The 15,743-nt window shown below is 45.4% G+C and overlaps 1 protein-coding gene across 1 annotated transcript in view; it reads right to left on the bottom strand.

Moving 5' to 3' along the window:
• Positions 1-15,743, bottom strand: part of LOC137380511 (catenin alpha-3-like) — a 2,550,805-nt gene that overhangs the window by 347,874 nt on the left and 2,187,188 nt on the right. The window contains exon 15 of the mRNA XM_068052420.1: positions 8,595-8,746. Within this exon, the coding sequence (XP_067908521.1) occupies positions 8,595-8,746 (152 nt within the window). The remainder of the gene's footprint in view (positions 1-8,594; positions 8,747-15,743) is intronic.

Here is a 15,743-nt window from a genome sequence, read left to right as displayed (position 1 = left end):
TAAATTCACCACACCGCCTTCACCAGGGATAGGCACCAACATGTTGCACCATGGACATTTCACAAAATTATTGACTCAGCCATGGACATGGGAGCAGTTAACCTGTATATGAAGTGTATAGCCAACGTAAAGCTTTCAAAACACAGTCCAATTTAAAACACGTGTGCCCCTATTTAGTGAGATACCTGGCATTGTTTTTGCTTGCACAAGTAGTCAATGTCTGCCTGCACACTTGATGTAGTGATGCAGAGAAATCAGATAGATGTCCATCTGTCAGAAGTGATCTTGATCTCTTTCCCACCCCTCTCTCTTTCTTTCTCTGTATCCATCCTTCTCTCCTCTCCGTGTCCTCTCTCCCCCTCTCTCTTCCCCTCTCTCTCCCCACTGTGTCCATCTCTCTCCCCCCTCTTTCCCAACTCTCCGCCCTCCTGTCTCCCCCCTCAGTCTCCCCCTCTCTATGTCTATCTCTCTCTCCCCTGCCTCTCTCTCTCCCCCTCTGCTCCCTGGGCCAGTGCATGTTTAACGGGCTGCCTGACTCTCAGCGCCGCACTGAGCCTCTGGCTGTGTGCTGGTCTGCTTCCTGCTCTCCCCTCTGTCCCTCTCTCTGCAGCAGCCATTCCTGCTAACTCCCTGAACTTCCCAAAAACAGTAGGAACGTCCTTTACCAGCACGCCTGCACCTGGAAAGACCAATCAGTAATCACCCCGGCTGAGCAACCTGCTTTCATTCACTGACAGTGACCAATTACAGACAGGCATCCACCGTCCACCATCCATCAGGTGCAGTTCCCGCCTTCCCCTTCCACCTGGCATACACTTTAATAGGAGAGCTGTCAATCAAAGTCAGTCAGAGAGGGTTGGTGGGACGAATAGAAACCTTTGGTGAGACAGATTCTGGCTGCATGGCTATTTTAAAGCACAAGTTTAAAGGCTTGGAGTGAGACATTTAAAATTACCACGGACCTCAAAATTTTTATCATGGACACTGGTGTCCATGTATGGACACGTTGCCAACCCCTGCTCATCACTCACCTACCAACAATCTCTGTCAATCAGGACTCACATCTCACACTCTTATGTTCCACTATACTCTCCCGTACCTAGTACTGTTGTGAGCCTCATACCCACCTCTCACAACTTGCACACACTGCCAGCTATGCCACCATGACAGCCACATCAGCCAAACAGATTGTACAATACTCACTGACACACTTACCTCTCTCTTGCAGGGCAAGGCAGTGCACAGCTGGAGGCAGCAGGAGCTAACCAGAGGGGGACAGGTGAGCCTACAAACCCTAATCCTCATGGAGGAGATGGTGCTGGCCATTATCGGGATGCTCATTGCTCAGTGGGGCCAAAAGCATCAAACCTTAATCCTCCTGCTCACACCCACTGCCTTCTCATGCCACACTTCCTTCTGGCTTACAAACTACAGATGGTGTAAGCACACACCCTTACATTCACCACCCCTCCTCCCCGCACCACAACCTTATCCTTGTGCCTTCTTCCTTTCAGATACCCAAGAGGTGTAACCTGGCCTGAAGGAACAAAAATAAGACAGTGACGATGAAGACACAACACCATCACTTGATTTCACACCCGCAGTCACCAGGTCAGACAATTATGTTACAAGTATCCTAGACAATAGATATGAAGCAGAATCTGCATGTGTTGAGAAACCACACCTACCAAAGAAAGCTGATGGGATGTACAACCAAACATTTGGTGCATTGACAGGCCTACCAGAAAGCCTGTGGTCAATGTCAAGGAGCATGGAGGAGTTCAACACCAACTTGGCACAAGGATTTGTGCAGCGCTTGGAGTCTATCATCTCCAGCATGTAAGTAGCGACCAACTTCATCAGCAAACTTGTGGACCAAACCATGATGCAGCATTTGATGATTGATGTCAGAGCTTCCACTGTAGCACAAGCAGCAACCATCCAATTTCTGAGTGCTGTCATGGAAGCTCAGGTTACAGGCATCATGGCTGTGGATACTATTATTCAAAGGGATTTGCAGGGTGTCACAGCAGTCCAGCAATCTGTTCACCAACCGATTACCAGGTTGAAGCCCCACCTTGGGTGAGTGACAATGGCTCCACGGAGCACAAACCTGCTGCCCTCTCTCCGGAAGACAGCATTATTCCTCCTCCTCCTCCTCCTCCTCCTCATGCTCCTGCTCCTCTTCCTCCGATCACTGTATAATTGATGTCAAGGGCTGTCCTCTCATGAGGACAAGGTTGTGCAGCCTGCAGCAGACCACCATGAATCTCGACACCTGCTCTGCGGGTACAGCAGGGCTCCTTCAGAGCGATCCAGGCAGCGGAAGTGTTGTTTCAGTACACCAATGGTCTGCTCTATCACATTTCGTGTGGCAATATGGCCCATGTATGCATGGGTTGCACACTGGAGTCATTAGCCATGTGGTCAAATAATAGCTCTTGTTACCCAGTACCCATCCTTTGGTTTGCAGCTGGCACAGCAGATTGCCTCAAAATGAACACATTATGACTGTTGCCAGGATACCAAGCATTGACCTACATGATTCACTGCTTATGGTCACATGCCAGCTTGTTGTTGAGGGAGTGGAATCCCTTTCAGTTCCAGTATAGGGCAGAGTTCACATGTAGTGCCCACAAAGTGATATGTGTGCAGTCAATGACACCGTGCATCATAGGGAATCCTAGCAAATTCGCGTGTTCATTCCACCTGTTTCTCTCTGGCCAGAGAGAAGTCAATGCAGTTAGTTTCCAATGAATAGAGAGCAGTGACCTCCCTTACACAACAGTGCATGACAAACTGCGAGATGCTGCAAATACTTCCAGCTTCAGCCTGGAAGGAACCAGATGCATAAATGTCCATCACCACAATCACTTCCACAGCTGGTAATACTGTCCTTGTCCTGATCTCAGGTTGCAGCTCTGGCTGCAGCAGGTGGCAGATTTCAGTGAGGATGTCCTTACTGAAGTGTAGATATCTCACACATTGTTCCTCATTGAGGTTCAGGGAGGAGAATTGCTCCCTGACACCCTGGGAGGATCTGGTCTCCTGCTGAGAGCCCTTTACCCTCTCCTCCTTCTCCCTCTTCCAGCAACTTGTCCTGTTCTATGTTACCTCTGTTCATTTTCCCTGTCATGTTGTGTTCCAAGGAGAAAGCCTGCTAGTGCACCCATGACTGGGACCAACTGGCTTGTGCTCCCTGTAGACTTTGGCAATTTTAAATAATTATGGAAAGTGGCAAAAACCTGTAGGATTGAAACAACAGCAAGAAGAAATTAACCAGCAACTAAGCTGAAAGTAGTTGATGATTCCTTTAAATAGTGGGGGTTGAGGGCAGTGGGGGTGTGGGTTGGGGGTGGGGGGGGTGGTGGTTGGTATCCTTCCAGCACTGAATACATGGTCAGCTGTGTGAGGTTAAGTGAGGGCGTTGGCTGGAGCTTGGAGTTCCAAAATGGCAGCACTGGGGTCAAATCAGTGTTGCACGCTGTTTGACATTGTGATCTGCTTACCCTGCATACCTACTCCAGTGGACATTGTACGCACGCAGTAACATATGCACTAATATGGCATTCAGCACGATTTGCCCCGCAGGTGTGCATGCGCACTGCAGACACAATTTTGCAGCTCTGTAGGCTGTCAAAGTGTCCAAAAATGAAAAAGGTGAGAAAATGTTGCAAGCTTTCCCAAGAGATTTGCTTGCATGATGAATGGATGGGAGAATCTGGTATGGAGGTAAGCATGGTTGCCTTGCAATACTGCAGCTTTTCTGATGATTTAAATTTAATACAGGAAATTGAGAATTTGGCCATGTTGGCTTTTCCAACCTACTCATCTGGCAAGGCTCCATACCAAGAGCAGAGCACCACAAAATGTAGTGTCAGTTGTTTACTGTGGCAGTCAAAGTTCTTCTCCACTCTTGAGATGTCCAAGACCCAGACAAGTTGACTAAACCAAGATTATGAGCAGGACGTCCCTCAACAATGCACAGGCCAAGGTGCTCTTACCTCCAGCTAACCCAGAAGCACTGAATTTCCTGAGGGAATTCTCTCACGTCATCATGATAACTTTGGCAGAAAGCACCTGTTAATGGAGTTTCTGCCAAACTTCCTCCAAAGTTTGAGAGGTAAAGCGGGATAGGAGGAAATTCCCAGCGGGTCCGGTTTTATTAATTTGTTCTCAGAATGTGGGCACTATTTGTTGCTCATCCCTAGTCACCCTCTGTACAACTGAATGGCTTCTTAAATAAAAACAGAAAATGCTGCAAATACTCAGCAGGTCTGGCTGCAACTGCGGAGAGGGAAATGGAGTTAATGTTTCAGGTTGATGACCTTTCATCAAAACTGGGAAAATTTAGAGATGTAAAAGATTTTAAGCAAGTGAGAGGAGGGAAGGTGGGAAAAAGAACAAGAGGGAAGGTCTATGATAGGGTGGAAATCAGGAGAGATTAAATGACAAAAGGGCTGGTGGTGCAAGGCCCATGGGAATGGGACAAATAAAGAAACAAAAGATGAGTCCAGAGGAGGTGTGAATGGCAGAATGATGAAAAATTGAAAACAAAGAAGGAAAAAAGAGAGAAGTAGACCAAAACCATCCAAGAAATGGAAGCAGAAGTTACAATCTGAAATTGTTGAACTCAATGTTGAGTCCAAAAGGCTGTAAAGTGCCTAATCGAAAGATGAGATGCTGTTCCTCGAGTTACATTGAGCTTCATTAGAACACTGCAGGAGGCCAAGGACAGGGAGGTCAATGTGGGAGCAAGGTAGAGAATTAAAATGACAAGCGGAAACTCGGGGTCATGCTTGCAGACTGAACAGAGGTGTTACGCAAAGCGGTTACCCAGTCTGCGTTTGGTCCCCCCTTTGTACAGCATACCGCATTGTGAGCAGCTAATACAGTATACTAAATTAAAATAAGTCCACATTAATTGCTGTTTCGCATGGAAGGAGTGTTTGAGGCCTTGGATAGTGAGGAGAGATAAAGTGTAAGGGCAGGTGTTGTATCTCCTGCGCTTGCATGAGAAGGTGGCGTAGGAAAGGGAGGGAGTGTTGGGGGGATTGAGGAGTGGACCAGGTGTTGCGGAGGGAACAGTCCCTTCGGAATGCTGAATGGGGATGGGAGGGAAAGATGTGTTTGGTGGTGGCATAAATTGTGAAGGATGATCTGCTGAATAAGGAGGCTAGTGGGGTGGAAGGTGAGGATAAGAGGAACTCTATTGTGTTTCTGGGATGGAAGGGAAGGGGTGAGAGCAGAAGTGCATGGCTGAAGCCCCTGTCAACCATGGCGTGGGGGAATTCTCAGTTGAGGATAAAGGAAGACATATCAGAAGTGCTGGAATGGAAGGTTGCATCATCAGAACAGATGGAACAGAGACAAAGAAACTGGGAGAATGGAGTGGAGTTCTTAGAGGTTTGAGGACCTGTAGTCAAGATAGCTGTGGGAGTCAGTGGGCTTATAATGAATATTCTTCGATAGCTTATCCCTAAAAATGGAGATGGAGAAGTCGAGGAAAGGAAGAGAAGAGTCAGAGTTAGCCCATGTAAAGGTGAAAGAAGGTGGCAATTGGAAGCAAGGTTGATGAAATTTTCCAGTTCAGGGTGAGAGCAGGAAATGGAACCTATACAGTCATCAATGTACTGGAAAAAAGAGGTGAGATAGAGGGCCCGAGTAGGACTGGAACAAGGAATGTTCCACACATCCCACAAAAAGGCAGGCATAGCTAGGACCCATTGCAGCATCTTTATATGGAGGAAGTGAGTGGAGTTAAAGGAGAAGTTGGTCAATGCGAGAAGAAGTTCAGCCAGGCGGAGAAGGGTTGTGCCTTCATGAAAGGTCATTGACCTGAAAGTTAACTCTGTTTTTCTCTCCACAGATGCTGCCAAACCTGCTGAATATTTGCAGCATTTTCTGTTTTTATTTCAGTTTATCAGCATCTGCAGTATTTTGCTTTTGAATAGCTTCTTAGGCCACTTTAGAGGACATTAATAGTCAACCACAGTTTGAGTCTAGAGCCATATGTAGGCCTGACCAGGTAGGTGTGACATGTATCCTTCCATGAAGGACATTGGCGAACCAGTTGGGTTTTTACAACAACCAGCCTGTTTAATAATAATTGCTATAAACTGGCAGGCTGACACAATTCATAGAATCAGAGAATCATACAGCACAGATGGAGGCCACTTGACCCATCCTTCCTGTACTGGCTCTTTGGAAAAATTACACAATTATTCCCACTCCCCTGCTGTTTCCCCATAGCCCATTTGATTTTACTTACCATCTGGGATTTGAACTCATGACCTCTGAGCCAGTACTTCAGTACCATAGCCCCAACGCTATCATAACTTACACATTGAATGTTATTACATTGGATACATGTTTAACAAGGTACTCCCACAGTGCTGCTGGAATCAGCATTGTGATCCCGTAACTAAATCATTGCTGCCAGGCTTCTGTGCTCACCTTTATTTGTTGCTGGTTGTTGTCGGAACTCATTTGCTTGTTTATACACAACTGTCGCACTGGATGGCAGTGAATTTTTGAAAGGTAAATGAGGTCCCACTAAAAGGAAAATTTCTGCATTCCATTCGTAATGATTCCACATGTAAATCTCTCTGTCAGCTGCTTTAAACTGTCCTGAATTGGTGATTATCATGACAATCTCGTCAACGAAGCTGATAAATAATGAACAGGCTCATTCTCTTCCTTTTTGTTTTGGTGGAACTTAAAATGTGCAGCAATAACCAGAGGTTTTGGACAGAAATGATCCAGCAACAAATTTGTGAGTTCATAATGTGTTTTTCTCCTTCAGCGGGGCAGTTAAGTTTCTTATTGAACTATAAGTTTGATTCCTGAAAACAGCTAGGAGAACAGAACATTATTTAGCAGCTTCTGTGATATCATCTGACACAAATAGTCCTAGTCTTTTGATGTGCTTTCCCTTGTCAGAACTAAATGAGAACTCTGCACTCTTCACATGATTTACATACTGAACCAGTTCCCTTGAGTATAGAAGATTGAGGGGTAATCTGATTGAGGTGTTTAAAATGTTAAAAGGATTTGATAAAATAGATATAAAAACTACATCCTCTGATGGGAGAATGAGAGACAAGGGACTTATTGTTAAAACTAGAGTTAGGGCGTTCAGGAGCAAAAACATGAAGCACTGATTCAAAGGTTAGTAGAAATATGGAATTCTCACCCCTAAAAGGCTTTGGATCATGGGACAATTGGCATTTTCAAAACTGCAATAGATTGTTTATTTTTAGGTAGGGGTATCAAGAGATATGGAGCTAAAGTGGGTAAATGCCTTAAGTCTTTGATACATCAAGACTTGACTGTTCCAATGCTCTCCTGGACTCACATCTTGCACCCTCTATAAAGTTGAGCTCATCCCAAACTCTGCGCTCCATATCCTATGTTGCACCAAATCTCATTCACCCATCACCCCAGTGCTGCCTGACCTACATTGACTCCCGGTCTGGCAACATCTCGATTTTAAAAGTCTCATCCTTGTTTTCAAATCCCTCCATGGTATTGCCTCTCCTTATCTCTGTAATCTCCTCCAGCCCCACAGTCCTCTGAGATTGCTGCTCTCCTCAAATTCTGGCATCTTGCGCATCCTGATTTTCTTCACTCCATCATTAGCAGTCATGCCTTCAGCTGCCTAGGCCTTCAACTCTGGAATTCCTTCTGGTGGAACTTAAAATGTGCAGCAATAACCAGAGGTTTTGGACAGAGATGATCAGAGATGGAATTTCACTCTCTGGTGCAGAAAACATCAAGGCCTTTATAGCACTTGGGCATTGGGCTGGGTGGTGGTATATTGGAGGAGCCCTGATGACAGATTGCAAGGGAAGGCTCCATAACAATGATTGCTGAGTGTTCTTGAAATCCTATGACTGGCTCAGCTCACACACTTCCTGCCAGTGTTACCAACCCTCCAGGGCACTGCTGTGAGCAACCCAGGACAAAGACCCTAGGGACATGAAATAAAGTTTTGTTTTCATTTCCATTGAATGTTTTTATTTATTTGTCAGAAAAATTTTGGAGATGGGGAAAAGAGATGGTTTCCCTAACAGTCAAGATTAATCCAATCAGTTAACATAGAGTTAATTGGCATGGGAAGACACTGTTAATTGCATATTAATTGTATTCATTCATATGCAGGTGGTGGGTATTAACTTGGGATGCACTTCTGCATCTATAAATAGACAGAGAATAAAACTGTGGTTGTTAGGTTAGGAGGTGTATGTTTGTAATGTGTAACTCTGCAAATAAGTGCTTATGAAAGTGTGTAAAGATTGGCTCCAGTTCAATCCTTCACCATCTGGCTTTCTGGAATATAACAGGCAGTGTGCCCAAAGGATGAGCCAATGGTGGGAGTATGGGGGCAAGGTTGTTCAAGGTGGGTGGGCACATGATGAAACCTCAAGGAATACACCCAATTAGAATTGGCAACCCTATTTTCCATTCATAAGTTGAAGAGAACTGGTAGTCATTCTCCTTCGTCCCTCATCCCGCCAGTCACAGAATGCTGAGAAACCAAATACTGTCCTCCAGAAAACTCCCCATGTAATGAGAAACAGGACAACACTCACCCTGATCATCAGAACAGCACATCGAATGTCGTGAACTGCATCATAGACCTTCTTGGAAGCCTCCACAAACTCGCTGTCATCAAACTGGTGAGGGGAGTCAATGCTGAGCTGCTTCTGAGCAATATTCACTTGTGTGGTGAACTCTGTGACAGCTAAGGAAAGAAGTTAAAATGAAGGCTTCAATTCCTGTACAATGAACTCTGAGACATCCAATACACCCCAAGGCTTAACAAATTGTACCTAAATAGTTCGTTGATTATGTGACTAATTGATTATGTCTGTTTATCCTGTGTCCCTGAACACTCTTTACAAAATGCAATATGGTGCAACACCTACCAAGATTGTCAGTGGCATGTTCCAAACAACTGTACTGTGTGCTATATGCAGGCAAATTGTCAACTTTCTCTTTATAAAACCCATCTGCAGCCTACAGACAGAGAAATCTCTCTCTCCCTACCTCTGTTATGGCACCAGGTACCAGAAGGCATTGAGGATGTAGCTTTAGCACATCACCACCGGGGTATTCCAGTTACAAGTGACAACAGAAATCAGAGCAGCATCTTCAGCACCACTAAAATAACCAGGATCAGCCACTATCATGTAACAGGCTAGAGGCTGGGAATTCTGCAGCAAGAAACTCACTTCCTGACTCCCCAAAGACAAGGCATAAGTCAGGAATGTGAAGGAATACTCTCCACTTGCCTGGATGAGTGCAGCTCCAACAAAACTCAAGAAGTTCGACACCATCCAGGGCAAAGCTGCCCGCATGATTGGCACCCCATCCGCTACCTTAAACATTCATTCCCTTCACCACCGGCACACAGTGGCAGCAGTGTATACCATCTACCTAATGCACTGCAGCAACTCGCCAAGGCTCCTTTGACAGCAATTTCCAAACCTGCAATCTCTAGCATTTAGAAGATCAAGGGCAGCAGATGCATGGGAACACCACCACCTGCAAGTTCCCCTTCAAGTTCCACACCATCCTGACTTGGAAATATATCGCTGTTCCTTCACAGTCTCTGGGTAAAAAGCCCTGATCTCCTCCCTAACAGCACTGTGGGTGTACCTACAGTCCAAGGATTGCAGTGATTCAAGAAGGCGGCTCATCATCTTCTCAAGGACAATTAGGAATGGGCATTGCAGCGATGCCCACATCCCAAGAATGGATTAAAAAAAACATTAATACCCCCCACATGCTGTAATGCTGGCTGGTGACAGGAAATGACATTAAACAGACATTGACCAAACATATTTGATAGATCTTTCATTCTGTGTGGTGTATTCTGCCCAGGGCAGGTCCTAACTCACGTCTTCCATTTGCGATTTTTGAGTCATTCACTCGGGAAGAGTAGCTGAGATGGGATTCCCATTGCCTTCCTCACAGTTTAAATCTTCAGAGGACCTTCTCCTAGGTGGGATGCAATCAAGGTTAAAGTGCCCCACCTACTACCCTTTATGATGGGAGGAGATCCACACTAGTTGGGCAGGAGAAGCCCACTGGATGTCAATGAAGTTTTCAGGTTGGAGCACTGGTCTCTGCTCACCAGGGCTGTCTGGAGCAGGGCCTGAGTCTAACGCTCTGACTCAGACACAGGAATATTATCCCAAGCCAGAGATAGGGCTTGTGTTCACTATTTATTTGAATCCGACTCACCTCTTTTCTTGACGTCACCAGTTTCTTCAATATATAATTTTGTGGGGTTTTTGTCTTGGTGTGATTATTGATGCCAAAATAATGTACGGGAGCTTCTGCTCAATCTTCATTGGAAGTGAGGAAAAGATTTCCTGTAGCTTGCGATATTCTCGGCTGTTCTATTTGTTATCATGTACCTCTCTTCGGGAAAAATCCATGACAACACAATCTGTGTCCTGTTGGGTCAATCAGCTAAATGGCTTTTGTTTCATCTCCTCGTATTTATATTACAGTAGAAAGTAAAGCAAAAGGGAGGCCATTCAGTCCCTCAACTAGAGCTATCCTGCATCCTTTCAAATATTTCTTTTTAATTGACACGAGCAGAGACCCACAAAATATTTGCAGTCAAATTCTTATCTTTATTGCAACAGTACTTCTTTGAATATAGAATTCCTGCTTGTTCTTTCACCAAATACTTCAACTTCTCAATCTGGAAAAGCTACGTAAAGCTGTCCATGTGTAAAAACAGGCCGAGGAATATAAATACATATTTTGTCAGGAGTCTGGCTTGTGACTTGTCTATAGTCATAGAATACTAACTGGGAACTGTTTACTCCTGAGTTGAAAAGGCAGGTTTACATCTGATGAGCTCAATATTATTCAAGGAATAAACACTCTATTTCCTTGAAAACTGCCTGTTTTTCAGCATCTATCATTGAAGAAAACAGCTTTCTAACTATCAATCTTTATCCATGACAAAGTCCTTGTTTAAGATTCAAGTTTCGTAGCAACATTATAGCTGCTCCTTCCTTGTGTCTACGTTTTTGTGGTGGCATGTGCACTGGGGTTAGACTGTGTAGAAACTCTGGATGGTAAAGACTGTTATCATTATCTTCGTCTATAGAATCAACACTGATGTATTCACCTGACAGATTTTTAAAAACGTTTTCATTGAATCTTCATTATTAGCACAAAGAATAGCTCTTGAATAATAGGTTGTATCAAATAAATGTCCCTGCCATTTTGCCACACTTAACCAATTCCATCATCTCATCCAGCCCTCCCATGCTACCCCTCCCATGACATCCTCTCTCTCCCATGCCATTCCATCCTTCCCATGCCATCCCTCTCATGCCACTCCATCCAATTCCTCCATCCCTCCCATGGCATCTCCATCCTTATCTTACTAGCACAAGTCTTCCATCAATCCCATCTTATCTCTCACGGGAAACAATCTCTCCAGCCGGGGTAACTTTGTTGTTGGGCTCTCCCTAACTTACGCTGTTTTTTCTTTCCATCAACCCTGCTACCCCGCACTGCTGCCGCCTCCACCAACTGTAGGCAACTGCATATGTGCTACACACCCCAGTCCTCCACACACCCCACGTGCCTTCGTGTAGGCCAGGCACCGCCCACCAAATAAACCCACCAACAGCCACGCCCCTTAAACTGACCAATCAGAAGAGTCCAGACAGACAAAAACTGAGGCTGGAATTTTACGTTGGGGTGAAGACCCCGCCCACCAGCCAAAAAGTCAGGGGCGAGCACGTCTCTGTCGGGGCTGAACGCCACACTAATTTTATGTGGCCCAGGCCCTTAATTGGCCCCGTGCGGGACTTCCGTCCCTCTGAGGTAGAAAATCCTGCATCCTAGAGCTGCTGGCCTATCAGCGGGCCGGAGCTCCTCAGTCCCAGCAGTGCCACCCAGACCAGTGGCCACTGCTGGGACTGCACCCAGCCAGAAGAGGACTGTAGATGCGGCCTCCTTAAAGGTGAGTGGGTTTTCGGGCCTTGCTGGGACAATTAGCTGGGCCCTGGCGATGGGGTTAGGGGTTGATCAGTAGGGTGGGGGAGGTGCAGCAGTGGGGGCGGCTTATGCTGCTGGGGGGGTGCCCTCTGTGGGGCACAAGTTTCCCGATCAGGAGGGCTACCCACTCCCCCCACCCCCAGGCCACCAGGGAGGCATGGGGCGGCCTCCACAGGTGCTGAAGTTCCCAGTCGCCACTGGTAAAATACTAGCAGTGGTAGGAGGAAGCCCTTAGGTGGCAATTAATTGGCCATTTAAGGGCCTCAATTGGCCTGGGGCGAGCGGGCTGTTTGTCACCTGCCCCGCTGCTTGTAAAATTGCATCAGAGGCGGGAAGACAAGGGGACTGGAACCCCCTGCCTCCCACAGAATTTTACAACCCCCCCCCCCCCCCTCCATCCCACTCCTATGGGGGGGATAAATATTGTTATTATAGATTATAGTATCTGCCTCAACATCTCCTCGTAGGAAAACGTTTCACATTCTAAAAATGGTCTGCAAACATAATCCTTTCTGTGTCCCCTTGTCACTGATGTGCCAATTAATGGAAGCAGCCCCTCATTACTTACATTGGCAATACATTTTGTAACTAAGAAAATAACAGTTGGTTCTCCCTTAACCTTGCTGCACCTAGTGAATAAAGTCCTTATTTGCTGAACCTTTCTTCACAGCTGTCACATTCCTTATGTCATTTCAGTAATTTGTTTTCTCTAATTCATTCTCAGGATATGGGTGTCGTTGGCAAAGTCAGTATTTCTTACCCACTCTTAGTTGCCATTGAGCAGATGGTGCTGGGCCTCTTCCTGAACTGCTGTAGTTGGTGTGGTGTAGGAACACCCACACTGCTGTTAGGTAGGGAGTTCCCGGGTTTTGACCCAGCAACATTGAAGGAATCACTAATAAGGTAACACTTGACAAGCAAGTTTTGTGTCAAACCAATTGAAAATCAGATTTTGGGTAGTTCCTATAGCAGTCGCACCCACTGATTCTTTCTTGCTGCCCAGTTAACTTGCAGAGTTCCAGGAACAGTGGAAGATGACAGGTTGGGTAAAACAGGCAAATTTGATTGACAGACTTTTTTCAGAAAACACAAAAATGAAATGCAATGCCTCTCCTTCAACAGAAATGTAATGGAAATAATCAGAGCCCCAATGCCTTCATCAATAAATAGAGCATGAGTTTACAGCCCTCTGCATTAGTGACTCAAACACCAAAGATTTCCTTCATTATCTAGTTTAAGCAGATCTGTAAACATCAGAATAAGAAGGAAAAGTACTATACTTGTGTCTAGTTTTTTTTTGTTAAAATTAGGAAGTGGGGAAACGATGCCCCTAAATAGCAAACTTCAACCTCCTCCCAACTCTCAGGAATTGGATCGTGCCCGAATCAGATTTTAACCTTAGCCTTTGAGCGACAGCCTCCATCAATCCCTTTAAGGATCTCCGGTTTGGCTGCTGCGTGCCTGATATAAAAAAAATCACAGCCTGCACAACAGAAGCTGCGGTCAGTTGTCAAAAGATTTTACAATGGGCCTAAATCAGACATTAGGCAATGGGCCTAACACCAGTTTCAGGCAGGTTCCATGGATGTGCTAACCAATATGGTGGGTGAAGCTCTTCCAGTGCAGTCTGAGCACACGCACGCCATATTGGTTCCTGCAGCACCCACTTTTCACCCAAAGAATGGACACTGCCTGATCAGATTTAAATGGATGAAGGAAAGAAGAAAACTTCACATGGCAGGAGTATCTATCAGGATATGGCTGCAGAGGCCATTCTTCCTGATCCACAATTTATCAAACAATACTTCGAAAGAATGGAAAATAATACTTGTGCTCAGTTGTGCAGCCAAAACCCTGCTGTAAGCTTCCATCACACAAAGCTTTCCTATGGGAGTGTAGGTGATAAAATTTACCCAACTGTCTCAACACTGTGCAGCATGAGCCTGAGCTTACTGCTCTCTTTTGGTATCAGGAATGCTATTTGTAGTGCTGCTAATGGTATTTGTCCCTAAAAAGCACTTGTGCTCACTTTATAAATTGCCTCTGAAGTGCCATTAGGGGTGATGGAACCTCAAGGGAAGGGAAACAGCAAAAGGGGTCAGCGGCTCTAGTGACTATTTTCGCACATTGGCCCTGAAAATCATGGAGGAGAAAGGTCAAAGAAGGAATCCCAAGCTCTCACTTATCCAGGTTTTTTTCAGAAAAATCAACACATTCCCCACTGATTCCTTCACTAATATTTCTTATCAGTTCAATCTACATTTACCTTTGCATGTAGTTTTCGGTAAGCAAGTTTAAATACTCACTTTCTCTTACATTGAAAGCTACAGTTCTCCAATGTTGAGTTGTAACAGGGGTGTGGGGGTGGGGGTGTGTGTGGGTGCAGTTTGGGTGGCAGCAGTAAGGGTGGCATTATTGTCTGTCCCTAGATGCTCTTGAGAACTGCTGGTGAGCTGCCTTCTTGCACCGCTGTAGTCTGTGTGGCGAAGGTGCTCCTGTCATGCTCCCAAAGGTCAGGAGTTCCAGGATCTTGACCCAGCGACGATGAAGGAATGGTAATATATGTCCAAATCAGAATTGTGTGTGACTTGGAGGGGAACTCAGAGGTGTTGGTCTTCCCATGAACCTGCTGCCCTTGACCTTCACCTTGGTAGAGGCCACTAGGTTGGGAGGTGCTGCCAAAGTTACCTTGGTGATTTTCTGCAGTGCATCCAATGCATGCTGCACTGGTGTTGGAGGAGTGGACATTGAATCTAGTGACTGGGACAGTGATCAAGGGGGCTGCTTGGTTTGAATTGTGCTGAATTTCTTGAATGCTGTTGTGATTGCACCTATCCAGATGAGTGGTGAGTATTCCATTACATTCCTGACTTGAGCCTGAGTGCTTTGAAGGGACCGGAGCTGAGTCACACATTGCAAAGCACCTGTCCTCTGTCCTGCTGTTGTGGTAATGGTGTTGGGATGGCTGGTCCAGTCAAGCTTCTGGTCAGTGCTGACCCTTAGTATGTTGATAGTGGGAGGGATAGTATTTGAGATCAACAGGGAGACAGTGAGCCCCCAAAATTATGTACATAGACAAAATAACATGTAATAGAAATCATTGCCATTAATTTGCAAATCCTACAAATATGTGGACATAATCAGATAATTTGAACCCAAAAAAGCACTAAAACTCCCATAATATTTTTGATAAAAATACAAAGTGCCTTATTCAATCAGTGTCAATAACATTATCTTGTACATTACATGGGATTGATCAGTGACTTACTGTATGTTACCCTTCTGGTACCTACTGTCAAAGGTCAGGCATGACTAAAGAAGGTTATCAGCATCATTATTTACATCCTCAAATGAGCTTGAGGGGAAGGACACAGGCAGCGAAGCAAAATGTAATAAACGCGCTTAATAAAGTGCCAGTGCCATGAGATGTTGAGATCTTCCCTGTCCAGGTACTGCAAATTGAGGCAAATCAAGATAGAAGATGGGGAATGGCAGATGCAGCTTGTAACCCACCAATCCCACAGTGAAGAGCATTGTTTTACCCGGAATGAGGCTGGGATATATTCCCCCAGCAGAAAATGCACCTTAAAAAGAACCAGCACAGTGAATGTATATCAAAACCAAAAAAACCTGTCAGAACTTCAAGCTGTTAAAACATGTTGCTGTCATTTCAGGAAGACTGGAAGGTGCTACGTTCGAGCAGAAGT

This window comes from Heterodontus francisci, chromosome 20 (assembly GCF_036365525.1).
Source record: "Heterodontus francisci isolate sHetFra1 chromosome 20, sHetFra1.hap1, whole genome shotgun sequence".
Taxonomy (NCBI): domain Eukaryota; kingdom Metazoa; phylum Chordata; class Chondrichthyes; order Heterodontiformes; family Heterodontidae; genus Heterodontus; species Heterodontus francisci.
This window is presented reverse-complemented; position numbering and strand designations above follow the sequence as displayed.